At 46.2% G+C, this 24432-nt stretch overlaps 1 protein-coding gene and 1 long non-coding RNA gene across 6 annotated transcripts in view; one reads left to right on the top strand and one right to left on the bottom strand.

Annotated features, from left to right (window-relative positions):
- The window catches only part of BOK (BCL2 family apoptosis regulator BOK), a 33238-nt gene extending 9942 nt beyond the window's left edge, over positions 1 to 23296 (bottom strand). For 2 of the 5 annotated variants that reach the window (XM_040074788.1, XM_040074793.1), the window contains exons 1-5: positions 23140 to 23296; positions 21968 to 22091; positions 9369 to 9912; positions 8128 to 8506; positions 4176 to 4304 (exon numbers count right to left, since the gene is read on the bottom strand). In XM_040074788.1, the coding sequence (XP_039930722.1) occupies positions 4176 to 4304; positions 8128 to 8350 (352 nt within the window). In that variant the 5' untranslated portion in view covers positions 8351 to 8506; positions 9369 to 9912; positions 21968 to 22091; positions 23140 to 23296. Of the gene's footprint in view, positions 1 to 4175; positions 4305 to 8127; positions 8507 to 8589; positions 8830 to 9368; positions 10063 to 21967; positions 22092 to 23139 lie in introns of those variants that run through there. The other 3 variants (XM_040074790.1, XM_040074792.1, XM_040074789.2) reach the window with 3 other exon arrangements.
- LOC120757440 (uncharacterized) lies at positions 23160 to 24400 on the top strand. The gene is made up of 2 exons (XR_005702501.1): positions 23160 to 23422; positions 23867 to 24400. It is a non-coding gene; the product is annotated as an uncharacterized LOC120757440 (long non-coding RNA).
- The last annotated feature ends 32 nt before the right edge of the window (positions 24401 to 24432 follow it).

Below are 24432 nucleotides of genomic sequence, written 5' to 3'. Positions count from 1 at the left end.
AGAGGGAAGCTGAGAGGGGTGTGCACAAGGCAGGAAGCTCAAGTCGTAAGGCCTAAGCGATGAGGGAGCAGCAGGATGCATTTTTAACAGCATTTCAGAGAAACCCAGAATCATCTGGGTTGGAAGGGAACTCAAAGCTCATTTCATTCCAGTTCCCTGTAATGGGGAGTGTTACACCTCAGTCATTTAATTCCATGGTTAAAATCATGGTTCTTTTGCTCTGGATAGATGCAAAGGAGAAAATCCCAACCAGATATTCTCAAGAGGTAAAAAACACATGAAAGTTTGCTGGTGAACTACAGAAAATTAAGGAATATTCTTCCTAATATCTAATCTAAACCTACTAGCGAAGCCATTCCCCCTTTTCCTGTCACTTAAGGCCCTTGTAAATAGTCTCTCTTCAACTTCCTTGTTGGCTCCTTCAGTTACTTGAAGGCCACAGTTAGGTCACCCCAAAGATTCTCTTTTCCAGGCTGAACAATCTCAACTGTCCCAGCCTTTGCTCTCAGCAAAGCTGCTCCATCACTTCTCTGATCATCCTGGTGCCTCCTCTGGACTTGCTCCAGCACCTCCATGTCCTTCCTGTGCTGGGACTCAGGCTGGAGAAGGTCTGAGTGGGGCAGAGGGGCAGGACCTCCCCCTCCCCTGCTGCCCATACTGGGGGATCAGCTCAGCACACGGGCGCTTTCTGGGTCCCAGTACGCAGGGCCGGGGCATGTCCAGCTCTCACCCACCAGCACCCCAAGTCCTTCTCCCAGGGTTGTTCTTGATCTGCTCATCCCCAGCCTGGATTGATCCTGGTGGTTGCCTCAACACATGCAGCATTGGCACTTGGCCTTGTACAACCCCATGAGATTCCCATGGGTCACTTCTTAAGCTTGTCCAGGTCCCTCTGGATGTCATCCCATCCTTAAAGTGTGTCAACAGCGCCAGTCAGCTTGGTGTCATCTGCATCCATTTGCTCCTGCAGGGGAAGTGCTTTCTCCCCAGAAAGCATTAACCCTACATTCCTGTTACACGTCAGCCCAGGCACTCTTGATTAAAAGCCAAACCCAGTTAAAACCAGGCTGAAAGCTTTTAAAAAGCCCTCATGCCCAGCAGCTCTTACCAACAGGACAGCAGTGCTTCCTTTAGGAAAGGAAAATGCCTCTCCCTTTTCTACTTCTGTTTTTCCACCAAGTGACCTCTTCCTTCTGGCATTTGTTTTAAAATCTAAGGTAAATGTCAGCTCAGCCAGGCCCCAAACCAAAGCTTGTTCAAGTCAGGGGGAAGTCTCCTGCTACCTGCAGAGCAGCCTTGGACCACACATGAGAACTAGTGGCAACATCACAGAGATGATGCTGTTGCAGATCCTTTACCGTCAGAAGCAGCTCAGGGCTCTGCAGTGCTTGTCTCCACACAGATGGGCTCTCCTCACCCTGAATAACTAATGAGTTGTTTGGAAACAGGAACAAAACACAGCTTGAGCCTAAAGTCTCTCCTCCCAGATGACAAGCCATGAGACAAGAGGAAATGGCCCCACAGTTCACCAGGTGATGTTTAGACTGGGTATTAATAAAAATTTCTTCACTGAAAGAGGGATTGAAACAGGCTGCTAAGGGCAGTTTTGGGCTTAGTCAAGACTTGCAGACAGTGTGGACAGGAAGTGAGCACAGACAGAGCTACAGTGTGAAGACTAAAAGCCAGACCAGAATGCAGAAGATAGACATGCAAAAGATTGAGGAGAAAACCTCTCCAGCAAAAAAGGGTCAAAATCCTCTGCTTCCTTGCTGGAAAGGCATTGTAAGTGACTAGTGGGGCTCCCCAAGCTGTCTAAGCACTGTGGTGTCAGACTGTGGGCTGTTTTCTTAATAAACTTGGTAATTGGCATGAAAACTCAGACTGAACTTGAGTGTCTGGTTTCCTCTGCTCAATAAGAGCGTCTTGCCTCTGAACTATGAAAAAAAAAAAAAAAAAAGGAATGAATGTCTGGCTGCTACAGCCAACTCCAATTTGCTGGATTTACTGTTAAATGCTGAGTTTTGAGACTGCAGTGGTATCCAGGAATGTTAAAAATCAGCAAGCTCCTACCCCTCTGCCACTCAGCAACCTTCTACCTAGGAGAAATTACAATCATTAATAAAAGCAATTAAATACACAATTCCCAGCAGAGATGAGACAGAATTAAGGACAGAGCATGGAGAGCTCTGGGAAGGTTTGAATCAGCCCCTGTGCAACCAGCACACCACCAGCCATTTCTGCAGCAGGGTGGCTGAGGAGGAGGGGCAGCACTGACAACAGAGCTTGAGTCCAAAATCTCCAGCATTGTCACCCTCTGAGGGCTGAGTCCAGATTCTATTCTTAATACCCTGAAAACCCAGGTTTAGAACTATGAGATATGACTTCTACTTTAATTTTAAACTACCCACACACTTGGCTCCTGAGCTGAGAAGTTGAAGAACACAAAAAAATGCAGCTCTCCGTGAATTTGTCAATATACACTGAGAGCAGAATTCCCAGGAGGCAGCAGGCTTTCTCCCCAGCATCATGGTTATGCAGCATCACAGCACACACAGTCTGCTCCACCTGCAGCATTCCTGCCTTAGCTCTCTGTGTCACTTCAGTTCTGGAGGTGGGCCAGGCCCAGTGCAGTCAGCTGTGATCTAAGATCACCCACTCACCTGCAATGCAAATTGCACCTGAGCCTGCCAGCCTGACCGTGGGTTTTCTGTAAGCCTTGACACCAGTGAAGCTCAGTACTAAGTGACAAGACAGGCCACCTGCTCTTTGTACACAGCCACATGAGACATTCCTGCCATACTTTCCCAGGTCCTGCTTTCTGAGCTCTCAGGCCCTCCCAAGCCAGCACAGTGCAAAGGCAAGCTGCAATCCAGACATGCTCTGAAAGGCTGCTGAGGGCTGCAGTACCAGCCACACAGTCCAGTTCCATCCATTTCCAATCACACAGCATCAATTTCCCTGACCCAGGGAGGAAAATCTGCCCTGCTTGAACTGCCAGAAGCCCTGCTTGGGCAGTCCCTCTCAGAGATTTATTTTGCCATCTGTTGTGATTCTGGGGAGGATCTGTGCTCTCCACCACAGCTCTTCAGACCTTCTGCATGTCAGGGCTTCTCCAGAATGTCAGTGGTTCCAGAAAAAGAAGCACAGATAAAGTTGATTGTGAGGATTAAAAGGCTTTGAGTGAGGTAGCCTATTTGAAAGCACAACTGAAACCTGGACTTCTATCCTGTAGCAACTATTGCCAAAGTGACAAGAGTCCCTGCATCCTGTGATAATTCCCAAGCTATTGTCACTGGTTCCAGTGGTTCCATACTGCTATGCTGCTAGCAAGTTGCTGTCTTTGGGGTTTTTTCCCCATTTCTTGGTTTTGTTTCCAATCTTTAACATCTACTGTCCCTTCCACAGACAACACAATGAGATATTGCAGAAAACCTATAACCGTGTCAGAACCTGCCTGACATAAATCCCTCTAAAAGGTTTCTCTTCCCTCTCTTCCCACAGGCTTTTCCAGTTGTGGGCAGGGATTGTTTCCAGGAAAAGCTGAAGGCAGCATAGGGCATCTTTTTGCTTTTGACCATCATCTCTGGAACCAGTCTAACAGCAGCAGCAGAACACTCACATCTAAGCAGGGAGAAAGCTCAAAGCACCTGCTCATTTGGAACAGCCTTAAGGACCATGACTTCCCCAGCACGAGAAAGGAGAAACAGCAGGTCCCATTGCAATTCTGGGTGTTGCTGTGGGAAAGGAAGCCAGGAGGAGAGAAGCTGTCCTGTGATGAGTTGATTCTGGCTCCCAGCATCAGCAGCATGAGCTGGAACAAGGGAGACTCCCAAGAAATGAATCCTCTGCAGTTGCCAACGGTGAGCAAATAAGGTTGGAATGAGTGACCTCCCTGTGCAATGAGGTAACAACCACCTCCTAATGAGGTAGGGCAGGAGGTGCCTTCTGTCTACTGGGAGAATATTACAACCCAGGACGTTTCCCTGCCAGAAGACAGCAGAGGAGCTGTCATCAAACCATTAAAGCAGGGCACACTGCCAAACTGCCCACAGCCCTTTCAGAAAGCAAGGCCCCACCCCACCGGCTATCCCAGAAACATGGCTTCTCCAAGAGAGGCGGCTCCATCCTGCTCCTTTGCACCCAGCCCTGTCTGTGTGTCTGTCTGGGCGCCGTACCTGCGGTGAAAATCTGCGCAGCCACTGCCAGGAAGGCGTCTGACACCACGGTCTCGGAGTGCAGCGAGATGTTCAGCTGGCGCGCGATGTTCCGGTAGACGTTGGGGCGAATGTACTCCAGCTCATCCCCTGCGAACAAACAGCCAGGAGTCAGCACGCACAGCACCGAGCCCCGCTCTCAGCACCGAGGAATTACAGCTGGGCTCACCCCAGCCTTCAGCCAAAGAGTCTGAACCTGACTTTAGGCGGGCAGCAGAGTGCTTAGGGTTGTTTAAATGCAATTCCCTGCCACCCCGAGACCTCTAAAGGGAGCAGAGGCAGGCAGCGGCCCTGTAGCTGTGGTGTGGCTGCAGTAATCCCTGATACAAATGCTGCTCCCAGGCTGGCTGCCTGCCTTTCCTCCAGCACAGGAGACAGGCCTCAGATAAGCAAAAGCCATGTCATTTTATTTCAGAAGTGAGAAGGAAGCATATCCATCCATGCAAGCTTTTGAGAGATACGCCCTTCCTCAGCACCCCATCAGGCTTGTACAAAAACGCCTCAAGTGCAAGAGAGCAACTCAAGAATGCTGAAGGCTGATGAAAGCCAAGGATCCACCCAGAGCTGCACAACATTAATTAAACAAAGAGCTATTTTATGCTCACAGAGGCACTTGAGAGTCAATCCGGTGTTTATTCTCTCCTCAAATGGTTAAAGGGATGTTCACTTGCATGGCTGACTGCTCAGCAGCAGGGTACCTGACACACAGTATGCTTTCACTTCCAGAGTGCTTTCTGCCCAGCTGGGAAATGGCAGGAGGTGTTAGGCCAGCTTGGAGACCAAGACAAAAATACCGAGGACAAGCAGAGAACCTCCTCCCAAAGGACTGAGCTATGGAGCTTGGGAAACAACAGTAAAGCTTTTCCTTTGTAGCAAAACAAACCATTTTTTGAATAGCAGAATTAACAAAACCCAGTTTCCAAGGGATTTCTCCCTCTGTAAAGGTTCATGGGTATTTAATGAAGGTTGCACAGCTGCTGTAGGAGCATGGCACAATGCAAACACAGCATGGGACCACGGTCCTTTGTGCATGGAGAGCCCTTTTTGGCTCAGATTTGTGCTCTCTTCTCCTGCACAAGGGTGCTCTGGGAAGAGGAAGAGTTATCCCAACAGCTTTGTATCCCACTGCAAGGCCCAGGTGACTTGGCCCAGCCAGAGGACAACTGATTATCCTCAAAATTTCATCTATATGAGAGGTTAAAAGGAAGATGTCACTGCAATCAGGATCTTGTTATAGAGCCATTAATTACTGAACCTTAATTCATTTATCTGGCACTCAGCACAGACAAAACCCAACTCTACAGAATTCCACAGCTGAGCTCTCCCAGCCCTTTCTAAGTATGGGATTGTCCCTGTTTGACGGCGAGAGGAAACCTGCCAACACATGATCAGCCCTGATAAGAGGAAATCTTACTTGGACTACTCAACAGCCTTTTTCTCCTCACAGGCAGCACACAGGCTTCCTGGTAAATGTAAGGAAATGGGGATAGCCCTGGTTAGCCGAGAGGGAGGCACAGGAGGCTGGGATCAGCACTTGGTAGCCTGCCACTGCTACAACTTCTAACAAGCAGCGCCTGGAGGCCCCAGATGAGATCAGGGTTTGGTTGGAGGCACACATGCCCTGTTCTGCAGCAAGGCACAGGGCAGGCAGGAGCATCTGGAGAAGGAAAGAACAGGAAAGCATTCCCATGTTCAGAGAGCCTCCCAGTCCCAGCAGCCCCAGCAGCCCAACCTCTCCTGTTGCATGACACACTGGTGCTGGTCTCCAGTGTCCTTGTTCTGATGCCCAACTTTGCAACATTTAGAGCAATTTGGGGGCTTCTCATCCTTCTTCCAGTGGTTATGGAGGAATTAGCAGGGCAGCAGTGACAGTTTCCACATGCAGAATCTCCTTGCAGTGGTCAAAGGGCACCTCCCCGGGCCTTGGCCAGAGGAAATACAAGTTCAGATAAACCATGCCTACGACAGACACAGCAGGTTGGTCTGGGGTGCCTCATTTGGCTATACCATTAGGTTCTACCATGTCTGACTCATTAATTGCTCTAATTAGCTGCTCAGCCTCACTGAGCTGATGCAGTCTCCCTCCCTATGACATCCAACAGCATTGCCGGTGCCCAGGACTTCTGCTGGCCCATCAGCCAGTTCATCAGAGCCTCTCTGTGCAAGCGGGCTAGGAAATACTCCAGCGTCCAATCTCCACAGGCCTCTCAGCACTATCATGAAGGAAAACCTGGTCTTGCTTGTTGCACTGCTTAGGAAGTGGATTACCATTCCTGGAAGGTGCCTGGGTAGCAGCTGGCCCTGTGCTGGTGAGAGCAGCAAAGGGGAAAAGAAAGGGATGGGCCATGTGACAAGTGGAGGTTCTAAAGAAACGGGACAGAAGCTACTCTTTGTCCTAAAGAGGAGGACTGCTCACCTTTCCGGTTGCATGGGTACCATGTGGTGCTCTCCAAACAGATTTGCTCAGAGAAGGCACCAAGTTCCTGGGACTATCAGCCAAATCTTTCCATCTGGACAATCCAGGAGACGCCTTCAGATCCAGTGTGCCACCTGCTTGCCCTTTAACATGTTCCTGGCCACCCACAGAAGACTGGGTTGAAAGCACATAAATCTCAACCCCCAACACAGGCAGAGAAGAAAGGGAGTACAAATAGACAGTGAGATTGACAGAAGAACAAAAAAAAAATTTCCCCAAAGACCAAACAACTACTGGAAACAAAAGCAGAAGTAAAATCAGCATAGAAGAAAAAAAGTGAAAAGGAATGAATTAAAAAAAAAAAAAAAAACCACCCAAGTAAAAGAAACACAGCTATGCCTTAAAAAAAAACTTGGGAACTTGGGATATCCTCAAGCTGGTAGAAGGGGGAGAAAGTGGGGACACCAGCCCTGGTCCTGACTTAGTTAGGCCCAGCTAATGCTTACTTCACCAGAGCCGTTTGAACTCTGATGTAATTAAATCAGATGCAAATGCTGGTGGTAGTTTCCACGCCAGATGTGAACTAATATACCAGCCTGCAGGCAAAGAGGGATGTTGGAAGCAACTTCCAAGAATAAAAGTGTTGGGCTCCCAAATGACAAACAGCTAGACTTGAGCACACAGGATGCTACACAACCCAAAACGAAAGGCCAGGCGACTGTTAACATTAAGAGGGTGCTCCTGGTACAAGCTCTAAAGTGCATTTTTGTGTCACAGCCTCCAAGCACGACCTTCAAATTGCTCTCCCTGAGGTCCCCATAGTTGCTGTGCTGTAAGGGTGGCACCGAATGGCAGCATATGCCAGACAACATCAACCAACTCCTTCTTGCTCCAGCAAAAAGCAAGAAAACTCAGGTCTTGCTGAATAACTAAGGTAGACAAAGGAAAATTAAACATGTTGTCATTAAAAAGCAGCTTTTATAAAATCTCCAGCAACACATTTTCTAAGCACCTACCCCCTAACTAAAGCTGGGTGAGCTACTGCTGAAGCCCAAGTCCAGTGGTTGCAGCGCCCTAGGAGATGGCAGATGCATTGTGGCAATCAAGCCACTCTGCAGAAATTACTGCAAGACCGGTTAAAACACACAGCTGAGAAAAACTTCTCTAAGTACTGTGAGAATTGTTACACAGCTGGAGACCTGTGCACACAGAATCAGTTTGCTGCTGGACTTTCTTAGACTGCTTTGTGATTTTGAGCTGTGTCAAGTCTTCACAAAAAGGCAACTTTGCAGAAACCCTGTGCTGAGCAGTGCTCCAAGAGACTGAGGAAACCCAAGGAAAGGAACTGTTCAGCGACGATCACCCAAACCAAAATAAACGCCAAAAGCAGAGAAGAAAAACCTCTGTATCATCACGTGAAAAGCCTCTTCCAGAAGCTTTAGTCTGGTCTGAATTACTCCATCCAATCTGAGTTCCCCCCAGCCCAGCAGGACTCACCAAGGCGTAGCAGTATGGTGGACACCTCGGCCAGCTTACCCCCAGGCACTGGGGCGTTGTACTCGGGTTTGCTCCAGCTGACACCCGCCTGAATCAGCCTTGAGTTTATGTAGTCTCTGCAGAGTGCCTTGGCTTGGGACACAAGCTCTTTGTCAGTGGGAGACCTGTCAAAAACCTCCATCACCTCTGCAGCAAAGACCGAGGAACGACGGAGCACCTCCATCCTCGACTGCTGAACCCACGGCTCTGCATGCACTGGCGGCAAGGCTGAGCCAAAGCCTTCGATGAGAAGCTGCAGGGGTTGTCTAGTAATCCTCCGTCCTCGAGGTCAGTCCGATCTCCCAGCAGCTCTGCTCCACAGGCCAGTATTTCATTTTAGCTGGTAAATAAAAGCAACTGTAAGTCCTCTAGCACTGCAAAGATGTAAATCAGAAGCTCAAGAATACAGTTATGCTGAAGTACCACATTTGCTAAACGTTTGTCTCGGTCCATCTTACAGACAGGGGGCAAAGTCTTGCATCTTTCAGCCACTGACTATCCCTGGCAGCATGGTCCACAGAAGGGCTGCAGCTTTGAACTCTCGAGGTGTTTCCTCTTTTCCCATTCAGATTTGGCAGTTCTAGAATTACCCGTCAGAGAGACTAGACAGTCAGAGCATGGAAACACTTCACAGAATGTGCAGACAATCTTGTTTCAATTAAACTGGAAAAAAAGAAAGAAAAAGAAAAAAAAAAAAAAAGAACCCCAAATACCAGTTACAGTAACCTCAACCAGATGTCAACAGACATTCCAGCTCAGTAGGTCATGGATCTTTCTGAAGAAATGGCACTATTGCAAGAGCAAGGGTATGGGAGGATTTGAAATGTTTTGATGGGGACAGTTTTCTGAGACATATTCTCAGTTTAGGTTTCAGTTGTGCCACGCTTTTCCCCCAAAACAACGTGCATACTACCACTTGAAAACATCTAGCAATAGCAGGGAAAGCAAAATAGAAGATTTTTGAAAAGGTTTAAGCTGTGAATGCCTAAAGAGAAATGCCAAAATTTCTTCAGAGGCACCTGAATTCATCTGCTGAGCTTTTAACCCAATGCTGCTACTGAAGTCAGAGTCAGAGCAGCCTTTATTTAGATGTTAATAAATGCATTTTTCAGTCTGCAGTTTCAGACACCTACTTACAATGACGATTTTCAAACAAAATACAGCCAGTTAATTCAGTTCGCCCAAGGAAAAAATATAATTACCTCTCATGTTGCACTTTTTCCCCCTCAGTGATTTCTTTTTGGGTTTGGTTTCATGTTTCTTTAGAAGATCTGCATCACTGGACACCTGGTTTAGGAATCACAGGTTACTGTCACACTCCTCTGGAGAGCACCAGCCTCCTCTGCTGTGCTTTCCAAAGGGCTCATGCCAGCGCCTCTGTCACCCACATCCCGGCGGCACTCCACCGGGATCCTTGGCTCTGCTCTCCTGCTTTTAAGGGACCCAGGCGCCGAGGAAAGCTTCTGGCTTTAGCCTTGTAAGGAAGATGAAATAAGCGGGAGGTGGGGTTGCTGTGCCCGGAGAGAGACGCTTTCTCCTCCCCTTTCTTCTCTCTTAAGGAGGCTCTCCGCTGTTCTTCGCCGGGCTTCGCTCAAGGACTCGACTTCAGGGGGAGGGTGGGAGCATCATCTCTGCGCCAGGTTACCTCACGTAGCAGACAGTGACGAGTGCACTGCTGAAACAGGAATAATTCCTGCTGGATTCCCAGAGCAGCTTTCGCAGAGTTGACGTTGGGCAGTCATTTTCCTACAGTAGCCAAGTGGGGGAATTACACTCTGTCATATTCAGCCGTGGGTTAGTCCTACCAATTCAATCACCTCCATCGTTTCAGACTATGTCCCTGTCCATGCAGGGGGTTGGAAACAGATGATCTGTAAGGTGCCTTCCAACTCAAACCATTCTGTAATTCTACGATGATTTTATGATTAACATAGAGAGGCACAGCTCAGGGCTAAGACAAGCGGTGCTTGCAATTCCCTCTGAACTACAAGTAGTCTGGTTAAAAAAAAATGAAGTGGCTCTGTTGATAGGAAATAGTTTATCCAGAATGAAGTGTATTGCAGGAACTTGCCTACTTTATCTCAATGTGTTATGAAAAACATTTCAATGAGTTCCAATATGCCTATAAATTAGTTTCAATGTCAACTTCTTGTTGTGACATTATCATATTGATGCCACAATGTTCAGCTTTCTTTCACGTGCCTGTGTTATACCATTTCTTCTCAATAAACCACATACAAACGTTGGCTTTCTGTGTCATTATTTGAAACAAAAGAAGTTGTAATAATAGAAGTTTCCTGCAGCCAAGAAATTCTACCAGACCAAACACAAATTCTCCCCAATAATAGTTTGTATATTAGCAACTGGGTATTTGGTATGTTTGAAACACAATCGTTCTGAAAGGAGGTCAGAAGTGAGACCTAACTGTTGTCATCTTGTTGCCTTCAAGAAAAGACAGAAGCAAGTACACCTCTCCAAGGTGTTGAGCACCTAAATCCGTCCAGCACAACGTGCACCAATGCTGGTCTCCAAATCGAGGGCTAAAAAGGAACAAATGAACCGCATGAAAAAACCTTATTATGTGATGGACTGAACGTTCTGGCCAGCATCCAACACACAGCTCAAGCACAGATTAACACAAAGCGTGTTGGCTGCCGTTAACTGGACTGCTGGAGCCTGCTTTGCTGTCTTGGGAAAGGGCTGAGGCACCTCATAGCCTTCAGCAGCAGATCTTCTTTCTGAGCTGGCTTTTTCAGGGAAAGGAGCAGGGTTAAGGAGAGGTACATGCATGCAGTGATGCCAGCTGGGACCCCAGCTCAGCTCAGTGTCATCAGGGTGACATGGCAATAGCGACGGTGCGTCTCCAGCACCACATGTGTTTGCTCCAGGATTCTCTCAGAAATTTGTTTCAATCCACTAGCCTCACTCAAATTTGAATATAGACAGAGGCCTGTCCCACAGAAACTGAAATCAAGACTCCAGAGGTTCTGTGTTACTGCCTACCCTTAACCTACATATTCCTGCAGAGTGGGCCTGATAACATCCTGGAAAATCGTATTTTTGCATTTGCCCCCTTGATGGCTGAAAAGTCATTAAAAATTATGCCTTAGCTTCCTGCAGCAGCTGGCAGCTTCACACAGGGGCTCTATCTAAACTGTTCCTATTCAGTAGGGCTATGAAACGAAGGGGAATGCTTAAATATCAGTATTGCTTAAATAACGATAATTTTTCTCAGAAATCTGGCAAATATGCATTTGCCACAGTGCTTCCCAGCTCCCCGTGAGTGCCAATCTCATCCCACATGTGTTCCCTGCCCAACTGTCACAGCATGCAGCACCCCCTCAACTTCAACCCTGCAGCAAAGACACAAAACCTAGAAGCATGAGGGGGTTGTGCATAAAAAACCAATCTTTGCATTACAAAACCTCCACCCAACAGTGCATGGTATTCTATCTATATTATTTACACATTTGTATTAAAAACACAGTTTCACACTGAATGATACTTCTATAAGTAAAAACAGATTAAACCACAGTGCTCAGCTGACCAGAAAAGAAGAGGGTGTTACAATCCAAGGTGCTGTTGGTGTAACCAGGGCCCTTTTCTCCGTAGAATGTTTATGCTTAGGGACTTGATCTATTATGGAAAAACTCCTGTGGCAAAAGAATGACAGGCAAAAGTGCAAAAGCAGTTTTTATCACCCCAAAACACTGTTTCCAGGGTAGCTGTTCCTGGCATGACAGTGTTCTGGCTGGAACAGGCTCCACATCACAGCTCCTGTCTCAGGTGGGGCGACCAAAACAGCTTAGAGCACTCCTTTAGTAAAACCAGGTGACCACAAAGATATGACTATATTTTATAAACATGTCAAGTGGGAACAAACCCGGGAGAAGCCACATCAGCAAGAACACAGAGAGAATTTAATTATGAACAGCTTCCGCTCAATATTAAACTGTTCAACTGCTAGAGAAGGAAGTCTCTGGGAAGGCCTTTCAGCAGTTGTAGTTGAAGCAGAACAGCCAGTGAATCGTGAGCATGCTGCAGAGGGTCTGCATGACACAGATGCCTGCAAGAGCATGAAAACAGCCCCAAAGGCCAAGGAGGTAATTCAACATTACATTCCCACAGCTGGCTCTGACTGGAGCTACTGTTGTGTCTCACCTTGTAGAGTCTATCCCACACAGCCTACAATTCCAGCAGAAACTACACACAGAGATCCCATGTTATAAACACCTACAGAGTAAGGACTTTGAGAAGCAGACCAAAGGTTGCCAAAGACATTCAGTTAATCTTCAGAGAGTCTGGGAACCAACCCTGCCAACCTCTACCGACTCTAAGCGTCCCTTCAGAGACGAGATGTTCTGGCAAAACTCTGGCTCTGTAGCCAGACCAACTCCTTCTACTAAACCAAGCCTGAACCACCTTCTGCATTGTCTCACTCACTTTTAATGCACAATCTTATGTGTTTTTTGCAACAACACTTCAAGTCTGTGTTTGTGAAGTTATCAGTTACCTCTGCAAACACACTTACAATGTCAGGCTTTGTGCTGCAAAGCTGTACAGGAGGGCAGGAAGGTTGGGCAAAACACTTCATTTTACATAGAAATATTTTGCCAGCTGCAATAGGAAAACAATACATGGAAGCAGCAGCTTAAAGTGACCCAAATAAAACGTGGAGGATTTTTGAACCTTTTTCTTGTGTCTGAAGGCCTTGATTCAAAGCCTCCTCAAAGCCATGCAGTGAGTTGAATTACTTGCTTTATGGGATCACCTTGGAGTGTCACATACCAGACCAAAGAGGCTGTGTCACAGTCAACTTATTTTCCACAGCCTTTAGACAATTCTCCTTCACGAGGATACAGGTCAAGTGATTTAAACACATCAAGTATAATGACCAATCCATTCCTTTGGTTTCTGATGTAGTCTAGCACTGATATCCAATGCTTTCATCTCTTAACCCACTGCCATGCCCACTGCCATGCCTACTGTCACGGCAGACACAACTTCTCTGATATCCATACATTTTGACAAAGACAGAACAGAGATATGGTGTACTCCAGAGCCAATGTACAAATTGGGCAAAGGGGAAACTGTAGCAGGAATTTAACGTTAGCTTTGGAGTTGAATCATAGAACATCTCTACCTATATTCCTGAATCTTATTCTGGTAATGTTGTTTGAGAAGAGTTTAACCAACTGTTGCTACTCAGGGAGCAGTTAATCAGCTGCTCACTGCAAGACAGCAGCTTTTAGCTACATCTAGGACTTTTATGAGGCTGCATCATCTGTTTCAGAACCTACTTCAGTAAATATAACTGTTTTGTTTGTCTCCTGTCTCCTAATTTGCTTCAAAGTGACACATTTTACTGAATGGATCAACCACTTCACTGCCAAGAAGGCAGCAGACACAAAGAAACAAAAAGTTTTAGGTTGTTCAACAACTGTAGCTTTGTTTTGAAATATAAATATTTACCACCAAAAGGGAAAAGGCAGAAAGTGCCTAATGAGGTCACTATCCCCAGGAGAATCACAGAATCACTAGGTTGGAAGAGACCTCCGAGATCATTGAGTCCAACCCATGCCCTAACACCTCAACTAGACTGAGTGCCACATCCAGTCTTCTTTTAAACACATCCAGGGATGGTGACTCCACCACTTCCCAGGCAGATCATTCCAGCACTTTATTATTCTTTCCATGAAAAACTTTTCCCTAATATCCAACCTATATTTCCCTTGGCGCAGCTTGAGACTGTGTCCTCTCGTTCTGTCAGCTGCTGCCTGGATAAAGAGACCAACCCCACCTGAGCACAGCCATCTTTTGGAGATTGTAGAGATCAGAGTTCTCTTCCCTTTCAAGCTCTAATCAACAAAGGCAGAGGGTAAACCTTTGTCTTATTCTAGCAATTGACCACCAACAAGGTTTGGGACTCAGTTCACACTTCACACATGGGATACATGCACGTGGACAGGTAAAGACAGGCAGGTGCCTCTGCCTGCAGTGATCCCAAAATCAGAGAGCCTGAAGTGGGTACAGGCACTTCTGCACTGGTTCAGCAGCATTTATGAGCTCTGACGCATTTATCTGCAGCTGCAAGACGTGTGCTGGCACACAGACGTGTCCTACATAGGCAAAGGCACTGCTGGATCTGATAACACTGGGCAGGACTCTACCCTGTACACATCCTCATGCCCTAAACATGCTCCAAGGGATTTAGAGTCAAGTTTTGCATATTCAGAATGTAACCCTACTTGTAATTAAACCCTCGGTGACTTCTGGAAAGCGTCCTCAAGCACTTCAGTCTTAGCCTCTTCTGCTGGGCAGGGCAGCAGCTATGGCCTTAAAAAACCCATCTTTTCAAGGTCTGAGACAAGGAGGTAAGGCTGATGTCTCACGTCTGCACAGATCAAACTCAGAGTGCGTGGTTGTTTCATACACAGCATTATATCTTACAGCACCTCCATTAGAATGCAGTTCCCCTCTGAGCACAGCAAAGCATTTGTAAACACTTGACACACCTCTAGACTTTGTGGAACTCCACATTGGCAAAAGTTTTCTTCAAGGCTGCACTGGTTAACAAGAGTGACCCCTCTTACTCTGTGCAGCAGTGCAGGGCTGTTTTCCTCAGCAGCAGGGTCAGCTACAGCAACCTTCATGTCCAGCTGCTCATACCAATTCCTAAATCATCCTTTCAAACTGCACTGTGATAATTTAGGAATTGCTGGCACTGTGGACTGGTTCAGGGAGCTGGTTGGTTATTTTTCATCTGGATGTGATAAACCTTCCATTCAGAGCACATCTGCAGAGATGTTTTAGTGCAAGCAAGAGAGTTACAAGCAAAAGGAAACAAATTCAGTTTTTCCACCAAGAAAAATGCCCAGGAAGCAATTGCATTAGTGTTGATTGTCCACATAAAAATGCAACTATGGTGATCTGGAGCTTCCTAGTCCACTGCAGAAGACAGAGAAATGCTAAGAGAAGGTAATCAACAGATCTCCCCGTGAACTCAGCATGTTTGGGGTTTCCTGCATTTATAAGATGAGAGCTTTTGTGGCTTCTGATGGAAGAGACCTTAACCAGAAGGAGGGAGGAGGAAAAATAATAATAAAAAAAAGAGATGGCAACATTCTGTTACCTGACATTAAGGTATCCAAATCTGGCACGCACAACAGCTGGGACAAAAGCAATTCCCTTCTTCAGGCTGAAACATGAGTTTGATCAAGTAGGTGTCCAAAGCAGGGTTAACTTGCATTTGCTGACCATGACTTTCATTGTCTCCCTTTGGGCTGGAGTGTTTCCATGCCACTGAAAGGCAGTTGGGTGCAGTAGCTGCTCTAAGTGTTTGGGATCAGGTGATCCACATGCCCACCCATGGGGAAGAAGGAAAACCTCACCATCATCAGTGCTCCCTTCTCAGGCTCCCTAGTGCATTCTGGTTGGAAAAGAACTGCTACAAATCTTGGACCATCAGCTGCTACGCTTCTTGCCCAGACTGCACATCTCCGCTGTGTCACTTTGCACTGGTATGACAACATACTGCCAAAGGTGCTCAGAGTGGACCCACTTTAGTCAAAGTGATTCAAATCAATCTTAATCGTATTTAGGAATCAGGAAGCAGGAAATCTTGTTTTGAAGTCACTAATTTTATCTGTTTCTAAGAGTCAGACTCGCCTGTTTGCTTTGTATCTGAACACAGCTCATTGCTATGGTTTCTCTCTCAGCAAAATAAAGGAGAAAAGTGATGTGTATTTAAGCAATTTTACAGCTGATACCAATCAGAAATCTGAATGTGTCCAGGGTGTTTTCTACTTCTGTTATTTTAACTTCCTGTTGCTAGTGTACGCACCCTTGAATATTAGAAAAATGCAATTTAAAATGTAAGTAAAATAGAAACAAAATTATGTCTTTACATGCTAAATTAAACTATCAAACATGAAGTTGAAAAGGGTTTTGGGACGCAGAAAAGCACTCAAGACCAAAAAAACATCCGTAACACAACCGTTCGTATACAGGTACTGAACTGAGTCAACTGTTGAAATGAATAAGCAGTTGGAGACTAAAGCCTTCTCTGGGGACAAATTCAAGACTTCTGAGATGTTGCAAGCTCAGAAAAGTCATTCTTACTGAGCTAATTCAGTTTGTCCTTTGACTAACAGGAGCCAGAGTGGTAGAGGAAATAAAAAATCTACTACATATTAGGCAAGATTAATTACTTTTCACAAAAAGTCCGAAGACCTACCTCAACATAAGCCATGCTGGTTGCTTATATTTTAAAAGTCACTCAAATTTATGCCATGCTTTCTATCCCTTCAGAATTTCAACAAATCCTCACAGCTCTGATATTTTTGTTTTACAGCAAAGAAAGGCTTAAATTGGACTAAGTGTCTTTTCCAACTTAAATGATTTGATGAAATATTTACTTACCTACATGAATAAAGTCTAAGTGAAAATTCGCACTAAAAGATCTCTTGAGCGTTCCACAAATTTCACCCGAGCAATGTACTCATTGCCTGAACTGGCAATGAATGCAGTGTCCCACAGGTGATTTTGGGGAGCAACCAGCAATACTCTAGCCAGCTTAAGTCTGAAGTCTCTCAGCAGCAAGGAGCAGGTTAATAAGTAAAATAGAATTAGAGGAAGTGTTTTCAAAGACTGAAGCAGAAACTCATAAAACTACAGTTCTGGGGATGAGAGGCATCTCATTCCAGTGACCAGCCTCAGCTGAAGTGTGGAGTTACTTCAGTATTTGCAAGTGAAGTGTTAATGGCTTAAGGGGAGTCAGTGCTGTTTAGCATTATTACATGTGGCAAAAAGAGTGAGAAATAACACACATATTTAAGGATTGCTGCATTGGATAGGAGCAAGTAATGACAGAAACCCTCCCAGGTAGTTTTCACTGCCACCAAGACCCTAGAAGCAGCCAAACACATCTCCTTCTCCGTGAGGAAGACAAGCAGCCGCTGAGCTGTCTTGTACACTTCCTGCCATGTGTTTGCTGTTTAAGGTACAGTGGTGCCCCTAGCAGAAGCCTCAAAGTAGGGCAGATATACAGCATGAGTAATTTAATAGAAAATCTTTATATAAAAAAGTAGATGCTGGTCATCCAGCAAAACCAGCTTCATGCAGAACTGCAGAGGGTCTGTGTCTCTCACCAACTCCCAAAGCCCCATCTTCACTTAAGATTCAATTCCTCCTGTCCTGGAAACCACAGACCAGTTTCTCTGGATAGAAGCCAAGGCGGGATACAATTTCTTGCTGGCATTAACACACACATATGTATTTTGTTAGGAGAAATATAATCTTTGTGACTTCAGTTCTAGAAGCAGCCATGAGTTCATCAGTCTCACACTGCATTGGCCTGGAGCAATTTACAGAAATTATGAGTGAACCTTGCAGAACCTCAGGGGATAGAGCTGTTAGTGATGGCTTTGGCCCAGACAGCAGAGGCCAAGGAAGTGTTCATTAGTGAACAGAAGTTTGATGCTGACATTACATCCCTCAACACAATGAGGCCTGAAAGAGCAGCCAGCTTTGTACCTCTTTACAGGAAGAGAGAAAGAAAGCTCTTCAGAATCCTAATTCAAACAACTATTAACTCAGCCAGGTAACTGCATCTTCCTGTTTCAAAATGTTTCTGGACAAATCTAGTTGAAGATATCCCTGTTCTTGCGGGAGGATTGAACTAGATGACCTTTGAAAGGTCCTGTCCAACTCAAACTATTCTATGAAATAGAAGAGGAGTCTTTCACTGATTTCTAGCTTTCCCCTCCACAAGGTGTGTTGGGAGTTAATAGGAGCATGGACTCAGTTCTGTTTAGCTCAGTTCTTTCCTCTGAAGTACATGAATCTAAACAATTGGTTTTATTTCTTGTTATATTTTAGTTTAATGGCTTGAAAAACATGTTTTGGTGAGAAAATATACTGTAAGGAAGGGGAATATCAGCTGTCAAGTCCTCTCTAGGTTTTTGTCCATGAAAGCTTGCATGCTGAACTCAGACCCAGGGATCAGCACTACACTGGGTTTACTTCACTGTGGTTCTCTACATACAATAGAAACCCTGAGCTTCTTTTCCAGGAGTGTCCAAATGGCTCACACATATTGGTGCTGGCCTCACAAAAGCAGCAGTTAAGGCACTGAAAGTACAGAAAGCACTGTGCAATTTTCACAGGGGAAAGGTGGAACACAGAGGGGTCAGAAACACATTAGAATGAGTTAGGTGATCATTTTGCATTTTAGAGATCTTTATAAATACACATGTGACCACACTGTGGTTTTACCAGAATTACAGCTGAGTATTCCTGTTCCTAACTGGGACAGGAGGGAAAAAGTAGGTGTTTGGCCAACCTGCACAGTCAATAGGCATGCAACCAAAACAAGCTCATTTTGTCCAGCAGTTCTGGACAGTACTATCTTTCTCCTTATTTTTCTGGGTGGATAACTCAGAGGGGAGTCAACCACATTTAGCAGCTCCAGTTTACAAGCGAGTCTGACCACTGAAGCACAATGCCATGCTATCAGCTCCAGCAGAGCATTTTTTCCTCTGTTTCAAGGAGCCTTTACAAAAATTTTCATAGAGGTTACATGGTACCAGACAGGAGTCACCCCTGAAGTATTCAGTGAATGCCAGGTCAATTGCCCAGACAAACTATATGCCAGCAACTATCCCTTACAGCTCTATTAAACAGGGGTCTCCCCACTCACCTGCATACAGCTTCCAGGACAGCCAGAAGGAACTAGCAGGAAAGCAAAAGCCTCTCCGGAATTACATGAGCCACATCCATTCCTGCCTCTGCACAGCACAGAGGCCTGCAAGAACCCAGAATTCAGCTCAATCCTCTTGAACTGCCTGCTACCACTACCCAGAAACACGACTTGGAAAAACAAGCATTCCATGCTCCCGGCTTGGAGGAACCATGGTTTAATTTAGGGATTAGTCACTGTGGGAAGCAAAGGGCTGCTGAGCCAACAGGAGCATTAGCTTCACTCTGAGCTTTACAGCTGCAAGCATCACTCTGGCTTGTTCCACTCTGCCAGCAAGATTGAGAGATAAAGGCTCTCTTCTTTGCTCAACACTCAAGACAGCCTTAAGAACAACACTATCAGCAGAAAATCAGCCCTGTGCAGCCAATTTTGCAAGATTTGTAGTGATACAGCCTGAAAGCAGGATGAAGACTGATGTAGATACTGTGGATTCTTTAACAGTCTGCTACAGTCTCCGTACAAGCATAGATCTGAAGAACCATCATCAGAGCCAGTGGATTTCCACAGTAACAGCTCAGATTGATCTGTCTTGTAGGTTTATCTGTGAATTCTCCCTGGCTTTCCTAAAATGAGCACCGTTTAAGGCCTGCAGCAGGACGTTACTTCCAAAACAAAGCAATCACTTTATTCTTATCATTAGCAGTCATGCACCCAAATAGAGCAGACAGGGTACTGCTGCACTTCAAAGTCTCCACCAAAAAGAAAGGTGACTAGGAAGAACATCCCCACTTAAAACTGTCAGTGTAGCTTGCAAGCTCAGGTGGAGACCCTTCTGGCATGAGCCTGAGTTGCATCTGCTATACCGAAGCTCAGAGGCCGAGTCCAGACAAAAAACTATAAACCACAGCAAAGAGTAAAACTGCCAATGAGTCCAGATCTTGCTTCTTTCTGTACAAGCGCATTCTTTCCTAGGGTTTGAAAGCTCTGCTTTGCACCAGGAAAATCCATATGCCCTGGGAACATGACAGATTCAAAAGGATCCTCTTGTCAAGAAGATAACTCACTTTCTGTTCCTACAGTGGCACTGCTTAACTGCACAATACAGCAACAGTGTTCTTCCACATCACTGCTCTCCACAATACCACTCCAGCCTCTCGGTATGCAAAAGGAGCCAGAAATAGCTCCTCTCCAAACAAGCACCGCAGCACCAAGAGAGTTGTTCTTGCAGCACATTTTACAGGAAAGTTTGATCTCCATCTATCCTCCTAAGTAATTCTACCTTTAGGGAGAGCACTTAACACCCAGCTCTCAGGCTAACCACTCTGCTCCACAGCTCTGTTTATGCTAGGAAAGTGCTACCACTTCTCAGGGCTCTCAGACTAAGGTGCCTAAGCTGCTGCTGCAATCACAGAATCATAGAATGGTTTTGGTTGGAAGGGGCCTTTAAAATCATCTCGTTCCAACCCCCCAGCCATGTCCCTTAGTGACTCCAAAGCTAAGGTAGCAGACCTAACATCACCGTGTCACCTGGCAGCTGTTCCCATCTCCCTGCACAGTTATTGTCACCCTCCACGATACACTCCACTCTCTGTTGGTTTACCCTCAATTTGCCTGAATTTTTAACGTGGTATCCAGGGCAGACGGAAGAAACTGAATCAGACTCGGCCCCACTCACACTGCAGGAAAGCTCAGAGAGTCCCAGGACAGAGATCCAGGCACAGGCCACCACCCACCCTGCTGCTCCCTCCGTTGGAAGGGAGATCTCTGCTTTCGGGCTGAGTGAACAGCTTTGAGTTCCCGACTTTGAGCACCGCCTCATGCATCGCCACGAAGGGCTGCATGACCCACGCAGGAAAGGAATGAGCAGTAACACAGCAGCCGGGATTTGGCTGGAGCAGCGCAGCCGCTTGTTGCAAGGGACCGAGCGGGGCTGCCGGGCGCTGCAAGGAGCCGGGGCTGCAAAGCGCTGTTGCCACCTGCTGGCACCAGCACAGAGCAAACCAGGTTGGCTTCCAAAACCTCTTACCTGTGCCAGAGCCATCAGAGCTCCCTGACAGCACGGTCAGCACGGCGAGGGCGCCAGGAGGGCTCTGTAGATCTGCCGCACATGTGGGGAAGGGAGGAACGGGGTGGAAAGGCCTGAGCTGCTGCAGGCTGAGCTGCCCCAGCACTCAGCACCAGGCTCTTGCCCTCTTCTCAAACACCCACCAGCTGCCCCATGCCCCAAGGACACTTCACAGCAGGCTCTGCCCATACCACACTGCTCTGCCCAGCTCTCCCTAGCATATCTGCACAGCCTCTCCCACAGCACCGTCACGAAAAGTTTCTCAAGACAGACAGAACAATGTAAATCCGGGTATTTTGAGTAATTCCTACAGAAAAATCCATCAGTGCGTGAAACATGAAGATTTCACAATCCAGAGCAGGTAGGATGCAGAGCATTAGCTCTTTATGTCCTTTCCTCATGGTTTAGTTTGGCTATAAATAGCTAGAGCAAGCCTGCAGCGATACTAGACACTGTCTACTGACCAGCATTCTTTGTTTTTATCACTACACTGGGTTCCAGACTAACCTTCCCTGAGAGGAGCAAGTACAAAGGAGGGGCAATGGAGCTGGGTAAGGCTCTGGAGCACAAGTTTGATGAGGAGAAGATGAAAGAGCTGATGGGAGCTCAAGCAGGTCCTTCTCTCTCTTTACAACTGCCTGACAGGAGGATGGAGCCAGGTGGAGGGTAAGGCTCTGCTCCCAGGGAACAAAGGACAGGACAAGAGGAAATGACCTCAAGTTGTGCCAGGGGAGGTTTAGATTGGATATTTAGGAAAAAATTTCTTCCCCAAAGGAGTGGCCAGACTTAGGCACAAGCTGCCCAGAGTAGTGAACTCACCATTCTGGAGGGACAGTGTAGATGTGGCACTTGGGGACACAGGTTGGTGCTGGGGAAACAGTTGGACTTGATGGTCTGAGAGGGCTTTTCCAGCCTATAGCATTCCATGACTCTGTGCCACACATTTTCACACCTGCCCACCCCCTCACCCCGTTTCTGTCTGACCCAAGCAGGTACACAACAGATGGGAATACAGTAGTACAACTGCAGCATTTTACCTCCAAGTAGGAAGGCAGCTCTGGGACACCTTGCTGAGAAGTTCCTTGTTCTCACAAGCATAGCTAGAGGGTAGGGAGCATCAGGAGAGAAGGGTACAAGTCCTCTGGCGATTCACTGCACACTCTGTAGCAAAAAGGAAAAGCTGAGGGACTTTGGTGGCACATTTAAGAACACATCAGTCAAAGCTTCTTGTAACTATTCACACTCTTCTCCAGACTTCACAGAAGCAGAGCTGGGTGTGTCAGCTCACTGGGCAAATGCTGTAAATACCTGGGTCAAGATTGCTCTTTTATGTGAGAGTTATAAGGGTTATCTCAAGCAGTGTTTATTCCACACTGTCAATAGAAAGCATCAATTTTCTGAAATAATTGCCTTTTTAGAGAGAATATTTGGCATTTTTGACTAACACATCTCTGATAAAGGTTCCAGTCCTGTGGACAGGAAAAAGCAGACTCCATGGGCACACAAAACTTGTCATGGGAATGGGGATTGACAGCTTACATGTAAGTAGCTTTCATAATTGACATGAGGTTTAGGAACTGGGTGCTGTACAGAAGACTTGTTTAAATACTACATTTTTATGTCACCAGCTTTTAACCAGGATGTTGGGTTTTTTTAATCACAAGGTTTGCTTTTGTTTATCCCTTTACTTTAACAGAAAGAACTAGATAAGGGAGGAGAAAAAAAATTAACAATCTTATCCTCTTGAAAATTGTACAACAGAGAAGACATAACTTCTATAAAGCAGTAAGGAACCCTAACAATAGAAGAAACCCCATACAAGGGATGCCTTTGTTTTTCGGCATGATTTCCCCACAGCATCAAGGCTAAGGCAGCCACTCAGCACACACAGCAAATATGTGAGCTTACACGTGTAGGTATTTGACTTGTCCCTACTCAAAGCTCTTGACCAATTTTAAAAAGCATGGGAAGAGGAGTGGGAACCCCAAAAGTATGAAAATCCTAGAGTTTTGTGAAGCAACAGGTAAGAACAGGTAAGAACTTACTAATACCTGCCATGAAGGCAAAGGCTAACCAGCAGCATCAGAATTAGCTGGCTCAGCTGAGAGCTGCCTGCTCCATCAGCAACAGCGGATTCCCTATCATCCCCACCTGCTCCAGGAACAAGGTAAACCTCAATATCACCCCAACAGACCCAGGAGGAACTTACTCTGAAAGCCAGAGCCAGGAGACAACGCAGTCCTGCCCAAAGTTCCCTTTCCCACAGCCCTGTTTCCCAGGGCCAGGTGAAAGCCGTAACTCTGAACATTCAGCAATTGAAGTCTTGTAGGCTTGGGCATTCCAGCACATAATTAACTCTCTGGTGCTTTCCCCTGGCTGAAGTAACTCCTCCCTTGCACTTGCTCAGCTGGCTTTTTCCGAACACAGAACTCCTGGAGGCGGGGACTGGGTTTTTTTCAGTGGCTGTTAGATGTAGATGGCACAACGCACAGGTAACTTCGGGGTACTGAAGTAAAAATTATATCTACACACATCCACAAGTTGTAGTATGATTGTTCTGTAGTCACAACTGCTAATATAAAAAAAAAAAAAATTCAAAATAAATTGAAAAATAAATTGAAAAATAGAGGGAGAGAGAACTAGCCTGCTAGGAATACAGCACTGGCTGAAAACCAGGGAGCAAGACTTTGGCTCCAGTTGATACATTCTGAAAATCAAATGGAGGTGAGGATGGATACAAACATGCCACTGACAACCCTGGAGAAGTCAGGGACACCTGCTTCCCCAAGGTCAGCATTTGTTTCTGCATTCTTCTGAGCACATTGATAATCCTCTCCCCTACAAAACAGGCCCAGAAACAGCTGCTGTACCCCCAGCTTGTCCCAGCCAAAGTGTCCAAAGTGACCAGATACTGATCCATAAATTGTTTCTTCCAGGTGGTGGCCAGACCAAAATCCCACACACAGTCTCTCCTGCCCCATCCGTGGAGCAACAGGCTACAAAGCAGATGAGGAAAAACACCCGCCCACATTTGAACCCCTCTGCCTCCTGTGCTCCCGAGCCAGCTTTAGCAATTTCAGAAGGAATTGCCATGCTAACACCACATGACTATCACCCTTATGAAAGCCTTATCCTGAAGTGACAAAACAAATTAATTGCTGCTCCTACGTGTATGTTCAGACTTGGAACATTAATTAACATGCACATTTTTTGGTACAACTTCTGCCCTTTCATGCCAGCAATGGCTAAATTAATGACTGTCCATGTGACAAGAGGTGGAGAGCTGAGGCATTGGAGTCAAATGATCATTAACACACACAGGGACTCGGACAGAGAACAGTTCACCCCTTCGTCCTTGCTACAGTGCAACCAAAGCAGAACTTCATTCTCCTTCCTTTCCTGCTTCACATGGAGCTTTGATTTCTCTGTCTGTTCATAGATCTCCTAAGTAAAGGCATCACGCTGGACTAGGGTTGTTGATGAGACAAGATGGTCTGATTTT

This window comes from Hirundo rustica, chromosome 10 (assembly GCF_015227805.2).
Source record: "Hirundo rustica isolate bHirRus1 chromosome 10, bHirRus1.pri.v3, whole genome shotgun sequence".
In the NCBI taxonomy this organism is placed as follows: Eukaryota; Metazoa; Chordata; class Aves; order Passeriformes; family Hirundinidae; genus Hirundo; species Hirundo rustica.
Note: the sequence above shows the minus strand (reverse complement) of the source record. Positions and strands in the feature narration are given on the sequence as shown.